Source organism: Astyanax mexicanus, chromosome 22 (assembly GCF_023375975.1).
Source record: "Astyanax mexicanus isolate ESR-SI-001 chromosome 22, AstMex3_surface, whole genome shotgun sequence".
In the NCBI taxonomy this organism is placed as follows: Eukaryota; Metazoa; Chordata; class Actinopteri; order Characiformes; family Acestrorhamphidae; genus Astyanax; species Astyanax mexicanus.
The window spans coordinates 28939580-28958924 of record NC_064429.1 but is presented as its reverse complement, the minus strand read 5'-3'; the positions used below and the strand labels follow the sequence as shown (position 1 = coordinate 28958924).

At 38.1% G+C, this 19345-nt stretch overlaps 1 protein-coding gene across 1 annotated transcript in view; it reads right to left on the bottom strand.

The window, feature by feature from the left end:
* The window catches only part of si:dkey-61l1.4 (collagen alpha-1(I) chain), a 125263-nt gene that overhangs the window by 46721 nt on the left and 59197 nt on the right, over positions 1-19345 (bottom strand). Inside the window, exons 8-21 of the mRNA XM_022667453.2 lie at positions 18308-18352; positions 16383-16502; positions 8791-8829; positions 8637-8690; positions 8428-8481; positions 7507-7614; positions 6345-6398; positions 6170-6223; positions 4481-4525; positions 3049-3102; positions 2694-2738; positions 2546-2599; positions 2198-2242; positions 2062-2115 (exon numbers count right to left, since the gene is read on the bottom strand). Coding sequence (XP_022523174.2) covers positions 2062-2115; positions 2198-2242; positions 2546-2599; positions 2694-2738; positions 3049-3102; positions 4481-4525; positions 6170-6223; positions 6345-6398; positions 7507-7614; positions 8428-8481; positions 8637-8690; positions 8791-8829; positions 16383-16502; positions 18308-18352 — 825 coding nt within the window. The remainder of the gene's footprint in view (positions 1-2061; positions 2116-2197; positions 2243-2545; positions 2600-2693; positions 2739-3048; positions 3103-4480; positions 4526-6169; positions 6224-6344; positions 6399-7506; positions 7615-8427; positions 8482-8636; positions 8691-8790; positions 8830-16382; positions 16503-18307; positions 18353-19345) is intronic.

The window sequence follows — 19345 nt, the reverse complement described above, 5'->3', positions numbered from 1 at the left end:
TGTGAACATCTGGTAATACAGTAATGTTTAACTAGGCCAGCAGGGACAGATTTAGTGTATAAAGTGTGGATTTTCAACATCGGTCCTGATTTAACAAGACCCCAACAGGCAGCAGTTTTCAGCTACGCTATTGTCTACCTTCTCAGCCAAAGCTCCACAGGAGGACTATAACAGTGACTGACTGATGTGTGATGGAAGACTTTGCTTTAGGCTGGCCAACAATACACACACACACACACACACACACAGGTCGTGCCTCAGCCAGCCAACATTGCCTCAGTTTGCATGGGTGTCGTGAACAAGAAACCTGGAACTGCATTGTCTTTAGTTTAAACTGCTCCTGTGAACTGCTGGCGTGATGATCTGGGAAGCCATTGAATACGACAGTCAGTCACTCCAAGTAATAATATCAGGGACACTAACAGCTTAGCCATATATGCAGAACATCCAGGTCCATACAAGTTGCATTTTCCGGGAATTTCTCCACCAGACTGCAACATTTTTCTTGGTCTGTCAACCTACAAGTGTCGAGCAGGATCTACAGGCCCAGCTGCAACATCGGTGAGTAAACGTTGGGTGTAGGATGCCATGCGGTAACTTCTAAGCAACTGAAGGCCTTTCTCTCATATTGGCTAATATTAATGTTCATGAGTCCACCATTAGAAAAACATTAAACAACAAGCAGTTGCAAGGAGAAAGCCACAAAAACATTGCAGTGTCTCTCCAGATTGTGATAAAGATCATATGGACAAGTCAGAAGTCTATTGGCCCAAACATATCTCACATCTTGACTCTAGAGGCTCCCAACAAGATACTAAAACTAGGGCCTCCTTCCAATTGTACAGTTTTTTTCCACAAAACACCAATCCATTCACACTAATATTAATGTAACCAATTACATATACTTATATAATATTTGCATTCACACATATAAAGTTTAATTCCCTTCCAACAATTAGTTCTTGTTTTGTTATTTATTATATATATATACTGTATATATATATATATATATATATCTTTAATCCCAGTGGAAGTGTATCATGGCACAAACAAAGGAGATTTATGAGGACCTCAGAAACAGTTCAGAAGAGTTGTTGATGCTCATCAGGCTGGAAAACCATCTCTAAAGAGTTTGGACTCGGTCAGTCAAATTGTGTACAAATGGAAAAAATTAAAGCGTGGTCGACCAACAAAGATCACTCAAATCCAGCAAGGATTGTAATAGTTGCGACGTCAAAAAGGACCTCAGGGTAGTGCTGGGCATTTTTCACAATTAATTTGATTAATTCGGATTACAGTTTTAATGCGATTTTCAAAATGGAGTTATCGCGATTTAACATGAAGACATTTTATCGTTTTAATCTAAAATATCAGAAAACGCTACTCATTTCTGAAGTGTTTATCCAGCTTACCTTGGTTACCGGCGCCTCCCACAGGCTAACGCGTGTGTATTTTTTAACTGTTCCTCCGAGGACTGGAATTGTGATTAATCCGTGATTAATTATAGAAGACAATAATAATCTTTCCTTCAAAGTGTCTTCTCTGACTCGTTTAGTGCATTATTTCTCAGGTCAGTGCGTGATATGAACGCATGGGCTTGTAAACTGTGATTTGAATTATTGATTCACTCAATCAGTCGACTCAACACGAAGCGACCAAACACCAATCAGATCAGGTAAAACATTTTTTTTTTAGTTTTGAACCATTTCTTTGTCATCTGTAGTTTGATTTTTAGTAGGAAGGAAAATAATTGATTATAATTAAAAATTCCATACATATTTTTTTTTAGGCCATAATCGCCCAGCACTAACTCAGGGTAACTTCAAAACAACTGAAGGCCTCTCTCACATTGGCTAATGTTAATGTTCATGAGTCCACCATCAGGAGAATACTAAACAACTGTACAAAGATTTACCAGGAGAAAGCGTATTAGAAGTCTATTGGAAATTTGTTTTGTGGATGGCCCAGCTGTATCTCATCTTGTATCCATACTAGAAGCGCCCAACAAGAGCCCTTCTAACACTGATTTACGATGCAACACAAAGGTTTACCAGTATTTACCTGTGGACCTGGTAGCCCAGGCTGGCCCCTAGCCCCCGCCACACCAGCAGAACCCTGGGAAGAACATATATAGAGGAGTAAATCAGTATTTTATATAGAATTAATATCAAATTACAGAGCTTAGAATGTTACTGACCTGAGGACCTTTTCTTCCCACTGCGCCAACAGGTCCTACATCCCCCTGTAACGACCAACACAAAAATACATAGATAACCCTAGTACATACAGTAGATTTAATTGAGAGCCTACAGGAGAGAGGAACATTGGGTTTAACATTATGTAAGAATTGGTCTTCTTGCGCTTGGGCTCCCCTTACAGTGTACAGTGTACACACTATTAATAGCCACTATTAAAGGTCATGCTTTACACATGCATTTCTGGACAAGCTGAAAGACACAGAGCTGGTATTATACGTCAAAATACTGTATGTAAAATGCTGTAAAAGGATTGATTTGGCATCAGCTTTGCAGTATGTCTTACTTACATCCGAGCCATTAACCCCCTGAGCCCCGACCATCCCTGTAGCACCAGGAGCTCCCTATAAATAAAACATATACATTCATACACATACTGTAGCATCTAGTATGAAGTCAAATACTGTGATCCAGATTATAGAAACAATAATAACTCACTACTTCTCCTGGAGGACCACGTTTCCCGTCACGCCCCGGATCTCCCTGCAATAAAACCATAATAATATTCCTGCTGATTAGATCAGCAATCAATATAGAATGTATTTTAAACAATCAAAAAAAAAAATGGTACCTTCAAAAAGCAACTTTAACATAGAATATTACATTTATTAATTATTTTATATGAGTCCATTCAACATAAAATTTTAAGACTCACTAGATGTCAAAAAAAGAAAAATTGCAAACATTTAGATGTTTGTGCATCACATATATACACTTAACAAAAATCTAAATGCAACACTTTTGGTTTTGCTCCTAAGACTTTTTCTCATAATAGCCAGTATTTAAAGCCCACCTCAGGTCCTGGTGGTCCAGGATTCCCCTCAGCTCCTCTTACACCAATAGGGCCCTGATTCGACGACAAAAAAAATATAGCTATATATATATATAAAATACAAATCACAAAAATAATAATTAATTGCACAAAATAAATCTTTAATTAAGCCAAACAAGGGACGTGGTGTGTCGTTGTAAATAATATCACCATCTGTACTTTATATGCCAAAATGGGTTCAAACGAATAACACAGATGTTATAATAATATTATATATGTTTAGTATATTGCTTTTATTCAACAATATTTCAAATAAAAGCCCTGAACATTTAGTATACACCTTTTTTATTGGTAGCATACTTCCACTAGGTAATTCCATCACAAGTGAATATATCAGCCTGTTATTATATACTCTCTTTTAAGACAATTTTCTGAAATATGTATAATATATAAAAATGTTTAAATACATTTAACCCTTTATGACATGATTTTTTTTTTTTTTGAAAGGTATATAACCACCACTGCTTTAGCATTTTTTCCCCAAAAGTGGTCTAACTGAACAATGTTGCCCTGAGGCAACAAACGAAAGACCTGTTTTAGTAAGTATATCCAGGGGTTGGACAGTAAAACTTAAACACCTGGTTTTAGACCACAATAATTTATTGTCCCGACAGACAGTTCTGGTGGAAACAGGAGAGTTGAGGTGCACATTGAATTCTGCCGTGATTTGGGCAGCCGTGGTTTTATGTTTTTTTTTTTTGGATACAATCCGGGTTAGCACCCGAACATCCCTTTCAGACAGCTTCCTCTTACAGCGTCCACAGTTAATCCTGTTGGATGTGGTTCGTCCTTCTTGGTAGTATGCTGACATTACCCTGGATACCGTGGCTCTTGATACATCACAAAGACTTGCTGTCTTGGTCACAGATGCTCCAGCAAGACGTGCTCCAACAAATTGTCCTCTTTTGAACTCTGGTATGTCACACATAATGTTGTGTGCATTGCAATATTTTGAGCAGAACTGCGCTCTTACCCTGCTAATTGAACCTTCACACTCTGCTCTTACTGGTGCAATAATGTGCAATTAATGAAGATTGGCCACCAGGCTGCTCCAATTTAGCCATGAAACCTCCCACACTAAAATTACAGTTGTTTCAGTTTCATCGTCCAACCCCTGTATATAGTACATACTGTGATAGTGTGATGTTTTGTGACAAAAAAGGACATGCATATTAACAAAAAAAAAGAGTATATATCATACCATAGAGGCTTAAATAAAAACTGTTTTTAAACAGACAAAAAAATGGGAATTCTGAGGTCACTAAAAATGACTGAGGTCATGTCCATACATTGTAATTATTATGACAGGACAACATGTTGTTACCAGGTGCTGTTACCAGTTTGCAAGAGCGTGCGCTACATATTTGACCTCAGATCATCTAGGTTCACTTACTGGAGGACCAACAGGTCCACTGAAGCCATCTTCTCCCTTCGAGCCCTAAAAAAAAGAGAAAAATTAAAAGATTTACACAGAAGAAAACCACATCCTAGAAGAAAACTTTTATAAGAGTGTCAACTAAATGCTTTAAATGAGTTTGGGGGGGGGGGGGAGGGCTTAGGAATTTTCTTGGGATCTTCCATCATTCCCACTAAGTGACCGCCCTTAGTGGGAAGTAGTTTGGTTTGGTTTGTGTGTATTAATGTGTTTATTTAGTTTAGTTGTTCCAGTTCCACTGGTAGAGACCCTTATTCACCCTCCACATTAAAACAAAGTGTGTTACATTCTTAAAAAAGGTTCTTTAAGGGTTCGAGGATCCTTTAAGAACCATCAAAGAACCAATTTGATGCCTATAGTAATGTAAATGTTTGTTTATGCATAAAGTAGTTTAGATATAAAATATATAAAGTGTAAAGTGTGCATTTAAACTGTATTGTGAGTGTAATGTATAGTGCAAGTCATGTGTCTATTTTTTAAATTATATAACTTCAAGTGTATATATTGTGTTTTTACTAATATCAGTCTATAAACCTTACTGGTCGAAAGTTTTAGAACACCCCTAATGTTTAGTAGTCCAAAAGCACTTTAGTATTATTTCATCTTATCTATGGCTTTATTACTGCTCATCACTTCACCTAATCGATCTTTAATTCTTCTCTTCACTGTTGAAACTGAAGAGATTTAGTCTGATGTTACTAAGCTGAGCTAAAGGATAAAGCTGTTTCCATGTGGGTCAGCCAGATGTGAATCTTCCTGTATCACTTTTCTCCAGCTTCCAAGAGTCTTTTGAAGGTGTATGAAACAGTACTCACCTCTCTCTGGCTTCATCTGTAATTTCTCTAAAGAAAAGACGTCCATTTTTCAGAGTTACAGAGTTCTCTGTGTTTCTGTATCTCTTTCTAATTATTTACTACAGCTTTGTCTGCTTTACTACAGACAAAAGCTTTGTAAATTCTACTTCTTAACATCCTTTTTCAAAGCTCAGTTTATTTCCATTGCCACAGAAGTTCAATTAATTAAAAAAAATACTATAAAATTATTTGACGGGTAGTCTATCCAACTTTTTTTACTCACTTGTACACCTGTTGTTGTCAGGCCTGGCACTGAAAGTACTTCTGTCTTTTCCAGACTTAACTCTACCTGTCATTTCTAGTCTCCGGACTACAATACCTAGGATGCACCACACACTGACACTCACAATCATATGACACTAGACTACAGGCACCTCCAGGAAGTCAATCACCAATCACAAGTACGAACACCTGTTTACTGGTCTATATAAACCCCTCACTCCACTTTGCCATTGTTAAGTATTGATGGATTATCCAGGGTTCTCTCTGTTTATGGGTTTTTTTGAAGAGGTTGATGAAAAAACTTTTTTTTTTTGTAGATGGTTCCCCATACAGTAGCTTTTATATCAAAAAAGGTTCCATACAGCACCAATATCATTATTCTGTATATCAAAGAACCCATTTCAAGCGCTATATAAAACATACAGGAATTGAAAGTGCTAGTGCTAGTGCTTCTTCTTAGCACAGGGGGGCAGTATATACATATAATTTCCACTTTTATTCCCCAGAAATGCAGATACACAGATTTATTAGTGTAATATGAATAAAAAACTGAGGTGAGCTAACCGCTAACCTTCTGTCCAGGCTCTCCTCTGTCTCCACTGGGTCCGGGAGCTCCAGGAAACCCCTATGGTTTACATTCAACACACACACACATCCATTAAATACTGTACACATCATATAATAGAAACATGATCTTTATTAATTCTATCTTGATTCAGACCCCACAGAGTACAGAAAAGGCGCACCTGATCTCCTTTGTCTCCAGGGGGCACTGTTTCTCCTTTATAACCACGAGGACCCTGGTATTACAGTCAATTAGGAAACACACACAGCTGGCAGTGTCATGTTTAGAACATTGTAATACATTAAAATGTATGTATATAATTAAAATAATACTGATATAACTAATATAAATACTATAAAATATATAATTAAAATATTAAAGCAGCAGTTCATAAGAATATAGGTGCGCATCAAAAAATTCGAATATCATTGAAAAGTTACTTTATTTCAGTAATTCAGTTCAGAATGTTAAACTCATTTATTATATAGATGCATTAAACACACAGATTGATCTATTTTAAGCATTTATTTCTTTTGTAGTCGATAATTATGGCTTACAGCTAATAATAAAAAAACAAAAAAAAAACAGTGTCTCAGAAAATGTGAACATTATATAAGACCAATTGGTACTTTTGGCAGTGTGGGCAGTGTGCCAAGTCCTGCTGGAAAATAAAATCCGCATCTCTATAAAAGCATGAAGTGCTGTAAGATTTTGCTGGAAAACAAAACTGCACTGACTTTAGACTTGATAATAGAACACAGTGGATCAACACCAGCAGATGACATGACTCTCCAAACCATCACTGATTGGTAGAAACTTCACACTAGACCTCGAGCAGTTTGGACTGTGTGTCTCTCCACTCTTCCTCCAGACTCTGCTCCCTTGATTTACAAATGAAATGTAAAATTTACTGATGATCAGTGATGGTTTGGAGAGACATGTCATCTGCTGGTGTTGATCCACTGTGTTCTATTATCAAGTCTAAAGTCAGTGCAGTTTTGTTTTCCCACAAAATCTTACAGCACTTCATGCTTCCCTCTGCTGTCAACTTTTATAGAGATGCGGATTTCATTTTCCAGCAGGACTTGGCACAATACCCACACTGCCAAAAGTACCATTTGATTGACTGATTTTGGGTCATAATCAACAACAACAAAAAAGAATCGCTTAAAATAGATGACTCTGTGTGTAATACATACACAACTAACTGAAATAAAGTAACTTTTCAATGATATTTTAATTTTTTGAGATGCACTAGTATTTTATTACTCTTATTTTATAATTTGATTAAAACTGTATAGTGTTTAGTAATAATTGTGCTACTAGTTGTTATGATTCCTCACCTGTAGGCCAGGTATTCCTGGAAGCCCAGGTTCTCCATTTACCCCGTTCTCTCCATCTCTTCCTGCTCGCCCTGCTCGACCACGCACCCCCTTTGGTCCCATGTCACCCTAACAATACATATATTAGATAAGATCATTTTAAACATATCTAATAATAATATCTAATAATATTCTTGCTGCTTTGAATCTGGTTCATGTAGCTTGCCATCAGCTGCCAGAGCCCTGAGAGAGCACTATTGGCCTTGCTCTCTCTGGGTGGGTAGATGGTGCTTTTCCCCTCATCACTCCAAAGGGTGATGTAGATCAGCACAAGGCGTCTGTGAGCTGATGTATCAGAACCGAGTCACTGCGCTCCTCCGATTTTTTTTTTTTTCTCTCTCTCTTCTCTGAAAGGCACTGGATATAAGTTAGATAGCTTTAGGCCAATTGTGCCCCATTACTAGTGATGCCACAACACACAAGGAGGGTGAAGACTCACCTCTTTCGATACATGTGAAGTCAGACTCCGCCTCTTTTTAAACCCCTGCTGATGCAGCATTGTCGAGTAGCATCACAGCGCGTTTGGAAGAAAAGTGCATCGACTCCGTTTTAATACATCAGCTCACAGACGCAGCCTTGTGCTGATCGACGACACCCTTCAGACTGATTAGGGGAAAGAGCCCTATATACCCACCCAGAGAGAGCAAGGCCAATTGTGCTCTCTCAGGGTTCCGGCCGATGATGGCAAGCTGCATGACCAGGATTCGAACCAGTGATCTCCCGATCATAGCGGCAGCACTTTAGACTTCTGGACCTCTCAGAGCCTTGATTTCTCTTGGTTTTAAGATACTTTTTGCTCACTCAGCCCTGAAATAACCAGTAAAACACGCAAAAAATATACCCAGCTATAATAACCAATATCAGACAGGTGAGACAGATTACCATGTCCCCTTGCCGTCCTGGACGTCCCATCTCTCCTGGGTCTCCAGGAATCCCCTGTATGATCAGATACAAAAGGTCAAGTCCACATATCCACAGAATATATAAAACTTACATGACACACCTAGCTTGGTGAATATACAACTAGTGTGTGTGTGTGTGTGTGCATTTACATTATGTGTGTGTGTGTGTGTGTGTGTGTGTGTACTCACAGGTGGTCCTGGTCTCCCCATCTCCCCTATTGCTCCAGGAGGCCCCATGTCTCTCTATGAACAATTTCATCAAATGGAAAAGACCCTTAAGGCTAATAAAACACATGAAAATTTCCATATACATGAATATTTCATATATTAATGAAATACTTACAGGCCAGGCTGCTGCCAGCAAGTGGTAATACGCTGTTCTCTGCAGAAAAAAGGAGAAAAAACATCCAAATGTTTTGCTTTGACACTCCTTAAATTATTATTATTATTTAAACATTCTTCTGCATTGTAGATTAATACTAAAGTCATCCAAACTATGAACAAACCAGAATATGTTTTATAATATTTTAGATTCTTCAAAGTAGCACCTCTTGCACATCTTGGCTGGATTTTCTCAGTCAGCTTTATGAAGTAGAGGCATCTGGAATTCAGGCTTTCAGTTAACAGCTGTGCTGAACTCATCAAGAGTTAATTACTTGAATTTTTCATCATTTTAATGTGTTTAAGAGCATCAGTTGTAAAGTTGTGAAGAGGTAGAGTTACAGGTATACAGTGAATAGACCTATTTGAGTAATGTTCTAATCCAGATTATGAGAAGCAAGAACTGTTCAATTAAGTAAAGAGAAAAATATGACTTTAAGAAATGAAGGACAGTCAGTTAAACAATTTCAAGAGTTTTTTAAGAAAACATCCTCAAGTGCAGTCACTGTAAAGACCATCAAAAACATTATGATGGAACTGGCACTGATCGGGACCGGCCCAGTAGTAAATAGCTCTATTTGAGTGATGTTCCAATTCATATTATGGCAAGAAATAATCAACTAAGTAAAGACAAATATGATTTTAAGAAATAAAGGACAGTCAGTTTTTTAAGAAAGTATCCTCAAATGCAGTTGCTATTAAAAATGTTATGATGGAACAGGCACTCATCAGGACTCATCAGGACTGTCCCAGGACTGAATAGCTCTATTAGAGAAAAGTTTAAATCCATATGAAAGCAAGAACTACTCAATTTAGTAAAAAAAAAAACTTTAAGAAATGGACATTCAGTTTTCAAAAAAAATCAAGAGTTTTTTAAGAAAGTATGCTCAAGTGCAGTCACTGCAAAGACCATCAAAAACATTATGATGGACAATTATCAGAAATGTCATGGTGAAACTGGCACTCATCAGGACCATCCCAGGAGTGAATAGTTCTATTTGAGTAATGTTCTAATCCATATTAAGGCAATAACTACTCAACTAAGTAAATTAAATATGACTAAGTATTGAAGGACAGTCAGTTCAATCAAATCAAATCAAGAGCTTTAAAAAAAAAAGGCATCCTAAAATGCAGTCAATGCAAAGACCATCAAAAACGTTATCAAGTTATGAAGGAACTGGCACTCATCAGGACCTTCCCAGGAGATGTTCTAATCCATATTATGGCAATAATTACTCAACTAAGTAAAGAAAAATATGATTTTAAGGACAGGTCAGTTTGAAATATTTCAAGTGCTTTTCAAGAAAGTATCCTCAAGTGCAGTCACTGCAAAGACAATCAAAATCCTTATCAAGTTATGATGGAACTGGCTCTCATCTGGACCGCACCAGGAAAATAAGAGCAAGTGTTACCTCTGTTGAACAGGACAAGTTTATTTAAGATTTACCAGCCAGATAAGATGTACCTAAAGTTTTGTTTGAAGAAGGAGCCTTACTAAAATTAGCTTTTTCAAGGTGGGATATACAGTATCTGCTATAGAATAATGAAATTCTCTCTATTAACACTGGGGATATTTGCAGCTACAGTTTAATGAATAAATTAATTAATTGAGTTTAACTTATAAAGCGCCTTTCTAGAAACCCAAAGACGCTTTACAATGAAACTAAAACACCTGTCATTTTACTGTGGGAGGTTTCATGGCTAAATTGGAGCAGCCTGGTGGCCAATCTTCATTAATTGCACATTATTGCACCAGTAAGAGCAGAGTGTGAAGGTTCAATTAGCAGGGTAAGAGCACAGTTTTGCTCAAAATATTGCAATGCACACAACCTTATGTGTGACATACCAGAGTTCAAAAGAGGACAAATTGTTGGTGCACGTCTTGCTGGCGCATCTGTGACCAAGACAGCAAGTCTTTGTGATGTATCAAGAGCCACGGTATCCAGGGTAATGTCAATATACCACCAAGAATGACCAACCACATTCAACAGGATTAACTGTGGACGCTGTAAGAGGAAGCTGTCTGAAAGGGATGTTCGGGTGCTAACCCGGATTGTATCCAAAAAACATAAAACCACAGCTGATCAAATCACTGCAGAATTCAATGTGCACCTCAACTCTTCTGTTTTCACCAGAACTGTCTGTCTGGAAAATCAATTAGTGTTTCAGTTTGAGTTTTTAATTTTTCTGGGCAATTTAGAGAGATTTTGGAGGCATTAATGTTTACTCAAGGCTACATTTTATGTACAACATTTTACATCTTGTAGCCTCTTAGCTTTAAAGTACAGGTGAGTCCAAACGAGCAGAGCAAACAGCCGAGGCCCGTCGCTCTGCTCATAGGGGAGATAACGGGGGGCAGACAGTGCAGGCTGTCTCTCCGCAGTGTGGTCTGAGGAAGTGGAGTCCACAGCCTCACACATAGACACACACAGTCCATCGGCCTGCTTATTAAACCGCCGGGCCACCCCCGCTCCGGACCCTTGCTTGTCTTGGCCCGGATTCAATTGGGCCGCAGGGCTTCGGCGGGCCGGTGAAGGTGAGTTTCAGACAGACCGGGGGAGCCGGACCTCACCCAGCTGACCCCAAGGGGCTAAGAGGAGGTCTACACATCTATCAAAGCCCACGGAGTCCCGGCAACACTGCGGCCTTTCAGAGAACACGCTGGGTAAACGCCGACGTGCCGACAGAGCGAATAAAAGCTATTACACACTGATGCAGAGAGACTAGGTTTAGTCTGCTTCAATGATAAATCAGTATTAACTGCCACCAGCATTTGGAGCACCAATCTGTAGCATTGCCATCCCACCACAGCTATCTTACAGTTACCTTTTATACAATGAATAGTTTTCTTAAACAAATACAGCTCTTAAATACTTAAAAATGATGAGTTCCCTTGATTTTACCAAATTGATTTTTTTTTTTGCATCAGAAGTGATAAAGTTATCCAAAAGCAATGTGTAAGACTGGTGGAGGAGAACATGCCAAGATGCATGATAACTGTGAAAAAATTAAGAGAAGACTTCAGTTTCTGAATCTGATTTTGCTATTTATAGGTAGATGTTTGAGTAAAATGAACATTGTTGTTTTATTCTATAAACTACAGATAACATTTCTCCCAAATTCCAAATAAAATCACAATACTTGAAATTGATATCAATACTTATTCTATTGCTCCATTTATCATGAAATTTTGAGACAATGTAAAGTACAGCCACCTAATTCACAATATGTGTCAGTCCTGACGCTGTCAGTCTGCTCAAGACTCAAGACTCTGAACTGTTCTCTAAAGATTCAACTTTCCAGCATATCACATGATGCTATGGTGTTCCTGCTCTCCGAGTTACTAATTTGCTTCACCTGCCCTCCCTTGTATACATACAGTTGTGGTCAAAAGTTTACATACACTTGTAAAAAAACATAATGTTATGGCTGTCTTGAGTTTTCAATAAGTTCTACAACTCTTATTTTTCTGTGATAGAGTGATCGGAACACATACATGTTTGTCACAAAAAACAGTCATAAAATTTGGTTCTTTCATAAATTTATTATGGGTCTGCTGAAAATGTCACCAAATCTGCTGGGTCAAAAATATACATACAGCAACATTAGTATTTGGTTACATGTCCCTTGGCCATTTTCACGGCAACTAGGCGCTTTTGGTAGCCATCCACAAGCTCCTGGCAAGCTTCAGGTCGAATGTTTGACCACTCTTCTTGACAGAATTGGTGCAGTTCAGCTAAATGTGATGGTTTTCTTGCATGAACCCGTTTCTTTAGCACTGTCCACATGTTCTCAATGGGGTTTAAGTCAGGACTTTGGGAAGGCCATTCTAAAACCTTAATTCTAGCCTGGTTTAGCCATTCCTTTACCACTTTTGATGTGTGTTTTGGGTCATTGTCTTGTTGGAACACCCAACTGCGCCCAAGACCCAACCTTCGGGCTGATGGTTTTAAGTTTTCCTGCAGAATTTGGAGGTAATCCTCCTTCTTCATTATCCCATTTACTTTCTGCAAAGAACCAGTTCCACTGGCAGCAAAACATCCCCAGAGCATAATACTACCACCACCATGCTTGACAGTAGGCATGGTGTTCCTGGGATTAAAGGCCTCACCTTTTCTCCTCCAAACATATTGCTGGGTGTTGTGGCCAAACAGCTCAATTTTTGTTTCGTCTGACCAGAGAACTTTCCTCCAGAAGGTTTTATCTTTGTCCATGTGATCAGCAGCAAACTTCAGCCGAGTCTTAAGGTGCCTTTTCTGGAGCAAGGGCTTCTTTCTTGCACGGCAGCCTCTCAGTCCATGGCGATGTAAAACACGCTTGACTGTGGAGACTGACACCTGTGTTCCATCAGCTTCCAAATCCTTGCAGACCTGCTTCTTGGTGATTCTTGGTTGACTCTTGACCATCCTGACCAATCTCCTCTCGGCAGCATGTGATAGCTTGCGTTTTCTTCCTGATCGTGGCAGTGACACAACTGTTCCATGCACTTTATACTTGCGTATAATTGTCTGCACAGTTGCTCTTGGGACCTGTAGCTGCTTTGAAATGGCTCCAAGTGACTTCCCTGACTTGTTCAAGTCAATAATTCGCTTTTTCAGATCCACACTGAGTTCCTTTGACTTTCCCATTGTAGCTTTTGTAGCTGAGTCTAATCACTGGGTCAAATGAGCCCTATTTAAATGGGCTCATGAGAAGTCAACAGCTGTAGTCAATCAGAATCACTTACAAGAAGTGAAGAGGCCATGACATGAAGCTAATTTGATTGACACAACTCGCTACATCACCAAAATTGACAAATTTTGTTGCTGTATGTATATTTTTGACCCAGCAGATTTGGTGACATTTTCAGCAGACCCATAATAAATTTATGAAAGAACCAAATTTTATGACTGTTTTTTGTGACAAACATGTATGTGTTCCGATCACTCTATCACAGAAAAATAAGAGTTGTAGAACTTATTGAAAACTCAAGACAGCCATAACATTATGTTTTTTTACAAGTGTATGTAAACTTTTGACCACAACTGTACCCCTCAGTTTGCTCAGTTCAGTGCTGAATATTGAATCTAGTTTTATCTAGTATTCTAATATTTTGCCTTCCTCATAACTGACCCTTTTTGTATCACTGTTTATCATGCTTTGCTCATTTTTTGTATGTTTTGGACCTCTCTTTGGCCTTTGACACTTGTCTTGCTGGATTTACTCTTTTATATGCTACATGTGCTGCCATTCTGTTACTGACCTTGCCTGTCCCTCACAACTCTTGTAAGCCTAATATACTTTTGTAATAAATTGTCTTTTTTATTCTGTGAGTGTCTGTCCTTAGTTTGGCCTGTGTGAAAATATGTCAAAAAATTCAAACCAAGTATAGCCACACAAAACTAATTATATAATTAAAAAAAAATGCCTTGAGAAACTGTGTAAATGGCAAAAGGTGATTGAGCAGGAATGATGTTTTTGTTGGTAAAGCTTCTTGTGTACTCAGACTTCATCTCTGAATTACAGCAAAAGCTTGACTGATATAAATCTGACGTCATTCAGGAAGACATTTCACACATAATTACACTGAGCATATCTGCCAAGAGCACACGTATAATTATCATAATGTATACTGACCTCTTTTCTAAAAAAACTCCCCCTAAATAATGGCATAAATATACTTTTCAGCACTCCACCCCAGCCTGGCCTTCCATATTGAAGTGTTTTGCTGCAATCATTGTATTTTCATGTATGTAATCAAATCAAAATCCGCCCCATTCAGCTTGCACCCCTTGCTGTGCATGAGTCAATCTACTGTCCAAGATTTTAAAGATTCAACATTTGCTCCAGCTTCTGCCAAATGCCCACCATCAACTGATTTATGGACTCCTTTCAATGCAGTGATGATATCCCAGTGGGCACTGTCAGCAGCTCGCATAGGAAATATAGACAAAAATATATAGCTAGAATACAAGCCAGAGAAAAAGATTTGGCCAAATGTATTGGGAGACATGTTTGTTCATTGTTTCTTCTGAAATAAAGGTTGTTATAAAAGGAGTTTATTCTGCTTTTGTTTGAGTAACTGTCTCTACTGTCTAGGAAAAGGCTTTCTAATAAGTTCTGGAGCAGTGCTGTTAAAATTTGACTGCATTTAGCAGCAGTAGCATTAGTTAGATCTTTAGGATGTTGGGTGTAGGATGGAGCACCATTATTCCAAGGAACACACTTCCACTGCTCTGCCAATAGTTCCATATTTATCTGCTGCATGTTAACAGCAGTCCTATTCTATTGGCAATATTCTCTGTATTATATACAGCTCTAGAAAAACATAAGAGACCACTTAAAAATGATGAGTTTCTTTGATTTTACCAAATTGAAAACCTCTGAAATATAATCAAGAGGAAGATGGATGATCACAAGCCACCAAACCAAACTGAACTGCTTGAATTTTTGCACCAGGAGTGAAGGCATACAATTATCCAAAATCAGTGTGTAAGACTGGTGAAGGAGATTGATTTCTGAATAAAGTTATCCAAAAGCAGTGTATAAAACTGGTGGAGGAGATTGATTTCTGAACTCTCTGAACGTGTTTGCTTTGCATTATTTGAGGTCTGAAAGCTCTGCGTCTTTTTTTTCCAGCCATTTCTTATTTTCTGCAAATAAATTCTCTAAATGACTTTTTATTTGGAATTTGGGAGAAAAAAAACAAGCTGAACTGCTTGGATTTTTGCACCAGGAGTTGCGGCATAAAGTTATCCAAAAGCAGTGTGTAAGACTGGTGGAGGAGAACATGCCAAGATGCACCAGGTTTATTCCACCAAATATTGATTTCTCAACTCTTAAAACTTTATGAATATGAACTTGTTTTCTTTGCATTATTATCAACTTTGTCTGTAGTTAATAGAATAAAACAGCAATGTTAATTTTATTCAAACATATAACTATAAATAAAAAAAAAAATCTGAGAAACTGATTCAGAAGCTGAAGTGCTCTCTCAATGGTTTTCCAGAGCTGTATAGTCATTTTATGGGAGGATTTTATACCAATATTCACTTCTACATGAGGTTATTGTTAGCCAGTAAGCTAACATTGGCTATAATTACACAGCATTGCTCTTTATAATCCAGCTAAACTGAGAGTGCGAAATGAGCCAGGGCCACTGCTGCCAATGAATTTCAGAAGAAGACTTGGCAAAAGGGGAGCTGACAATGTGAGTACAATCCATACACAATCCAAAATATCACAACTGTTTCCAGTTACCAGCATCTACACGGAGGCCAGACCTGTGGTTTGAGCGCAAGTTCAAATTTACCGTCAGTAATGGAAGACTGCAGAGTCCAGTGGGGACGCAGCCATGACTGGGTCATTTCTGCAGTATGGCCCGCAGGGCGGTGGCTCCAGGCGTAATTCGGAGCGGAGGAACATGCACTCTTTCTGGCGTTTTGAGAACACCAGGGTTTCGTTTGTAACTTTATCTTGGCTCAGTTGCGAGTTTCTAACACTGGACTGAGTTTGGTGCCGTGACCCTTTTTGACCCTAAAGCTTTTTTAAAGATGGGAAGGAAGAGAGGCTTACCCTGAATGCAGCCCATTCCTCCAAAGTGTTTCTCCACAGGTAGAATGTAGGTAATCCTGGTGGTCCTGGAGGCCCTGGATCTCCTGTGGGCCCATCTCGACCTCTTTCACCTTGAGAACCCTTTAGAGAGGTAAAGAAATGATGATTTTAAGAGTTTTATAAACTAGCTGTTGGATTATTGGATTGTTAAATCCAGCTGATGGATTGATGATGTCAAACTATCAGCTGACACAGACAATACCTCAGAAACCAATGGGATTCTTTAATTTCTCAAAATTCAAGATACCCAACAGATCCTGTCTTGGTGTCTTGGTTCCATCTACAGGTGAGGGCTTCCATGTCACATGATGTCCACAGACTGGGAGGCTTTTTTTATATATTTTATATATATACATATATATATATATATATATATATATATATATATATATATATATATATATATATATATATATATATACATATATATATGTATATATATATATGTATATATATATATACATATATATATATATATATATATATATATATATATATATTATATATAATTTTATTTCAATTTTTCCCATTTTCTCCCCAATTTACACGGCCAATTACCCAACCCACTCATTAGGACTCCCCCTATCACTAGTAATGCCCCAACACACCAGGAGGGTGAAGACTAACACATGCTTCCTCTGATACATGTGAAGTCAGCCACCGCTTCTTTTCGAGCTGCTGCTGATGCCCAGCATTGCTGAGCAGCATCACAGCGCGCTTGGAGGAAAGCACAGTGTCTCGGTTCTGATACATCAGCTCACAGACGCCCTGTGCTGTGGACATCACCCTTAAAGTGATGTGAGAAGTGAGCGCCATCTACTCACCCGGAGGGAGCAAGACCAATTGTGCTCCCTCTGAGCGCCGGCAGCTTGATGAGAAAGCTGCATGAGCGGGGGTTCGAACCTGCGACCTCCTGCTCATAGTGGCAGTGCTTTAGACCCCTGGACCACTCTGCGCCCCGACTGGGAGGCTTTTAATAAAGCTGGGATTCAAACTTATGATCATCTCATGCTCAATAAGCAGCAGTTAGACAGTAGGGCCACTCCAGAGCTGTGAAATCATACTACATACAAACACACTAAATGTTTAAGTAAAATTACCTTCATGTTCTTTCTTGGACACAGAAATATGTACATGGTTTCACAGCTACAGGGTGGCACAACTGTCTAACTGCCAGCTTGTAAAGAGACAGGAGATCATAAGGGCTCAAAATGTCTAAAATCACTAAATGATCACTGAAATATTTTAAACTTTTACTTTCTAATCAACATCAGAAAGCCTGTGATTGTATTAAATTTGTTTTTTTTTATATTAGTTTATCTTTTTCTTATTCAAATAATTTTTTTTTATTTAATATTACTTTTTATTTTTTTACTCTGTTTTCTATTTTTATTTTTATGTTTTTAGTTCAATATTATTAATTTTATCATTTCTTATCAGTCTAATAAATTCTTTACTTTTTTGTGTCAATTTGTTTTTACGGTCTTTTAGAATTTTCTGTTTTACGTATATATTTTCTACATATATATTAAATGTTGATTTAAAATTAGTATTTATTTTATTTGTCATTTTTTACTCTTTTATTCCTTAATATTTGTAATGTATTATTAAATGTTTTCAGTGTATCCCCTTGATGATGTAAATGCTCTGCAACATTTTAAATAGAGGTTATATTTTTTTTCCGAGTAAAAATAAAGATTGATTGATTGATTGATTGATTGATGATTTAGCTTTAAAATGCTCTGTAATCCTTTTTTACAATATGGATAATGCACTAAAATTAATGTTCAGTTTTAAAATTAGCAGTGTTTTTCACGCCAAGACCAAACCGAGAAACAGAAAGGGTAGAAATTTTTGATTTTAGACAGGAAAATGTTAGGTCTCACCTTGTCGCCCTTAAATCCAACATGTCCTCTGTTCCCGGCACAGCCCTACAGACAAAACAACAGGAATCAGAACATCTGAGAGAGGTCACACGGTTACATAAACTTTACTGAAAGACCATAAGTCCAGTCAGATGGTATAAATTCTCACGCTCACATAGATAAAGTGAGGTCACTAAATTCTGATGAGGCATCTGGTGAAGCATCTTGGCTATGTTTTTAGAACTTCTAGACTTATTTTTTTTGAGAAGAGATCTGTTGTTCAAACAGTGTCCTATTGTAGGGCTGCAATGATTAGTCGGTATAGTGGACAATGTCAATTTATTTAATTTGTTGACTACAAATTTCATTGTCGATTGATCATTAATCATTTGTAACAGTCCTGCATTACACAAAGTGCTGTGGACAGAAACATTTACTACACAGGCCGGGAGGCCAGTAAGTAGGGCATTGCAGTAGTCGAGGCGGAGATGACGACTGCTTGTACCAGGAGTTGGAAGGACGCAATGGACGCAGTGGAAGATTATAGTACCATATACTCAACTCCAAAAGTGCCCAAATACAACAGATTACATATTTACTCACTGAATATCTGTACTTTCCACATGTAAACAACATCTAGACATTTAAGTGTCTTTTTAATTGCATATCCAGCTGTTTTTTAATGTTGTCATAGGTGGAGAACATGACAGAAATAATCAATGACTAATTCACTCATCTAAAAAAAAAAGAAATCATCAGATTAGTCGACTACCAAAATAATCATCAGTTGCAGCCCTATCCTATAGGTCAGGGGTGTCCAAACTATGGCCCGCGGGCCATTTGCGGCCCGTTTCCTTTTTTGGAGCGGCCCACGAGGTATTTTAGAAATAGAATGAAAGTTGGCCCGCTGTTAAAGCAGGTTTTTATAATGTGAGATTCAAAGTTCTAGCGCAGAAAAACGGGCCAAAGAGTCTAAAAGCGGAGAGGGTGCGCAGTTTTAGCACAGAAAATTGGGCCAAAGAGTCTAAAAGCGGAGAGAGTGCGCAGTTTTAGCACAGA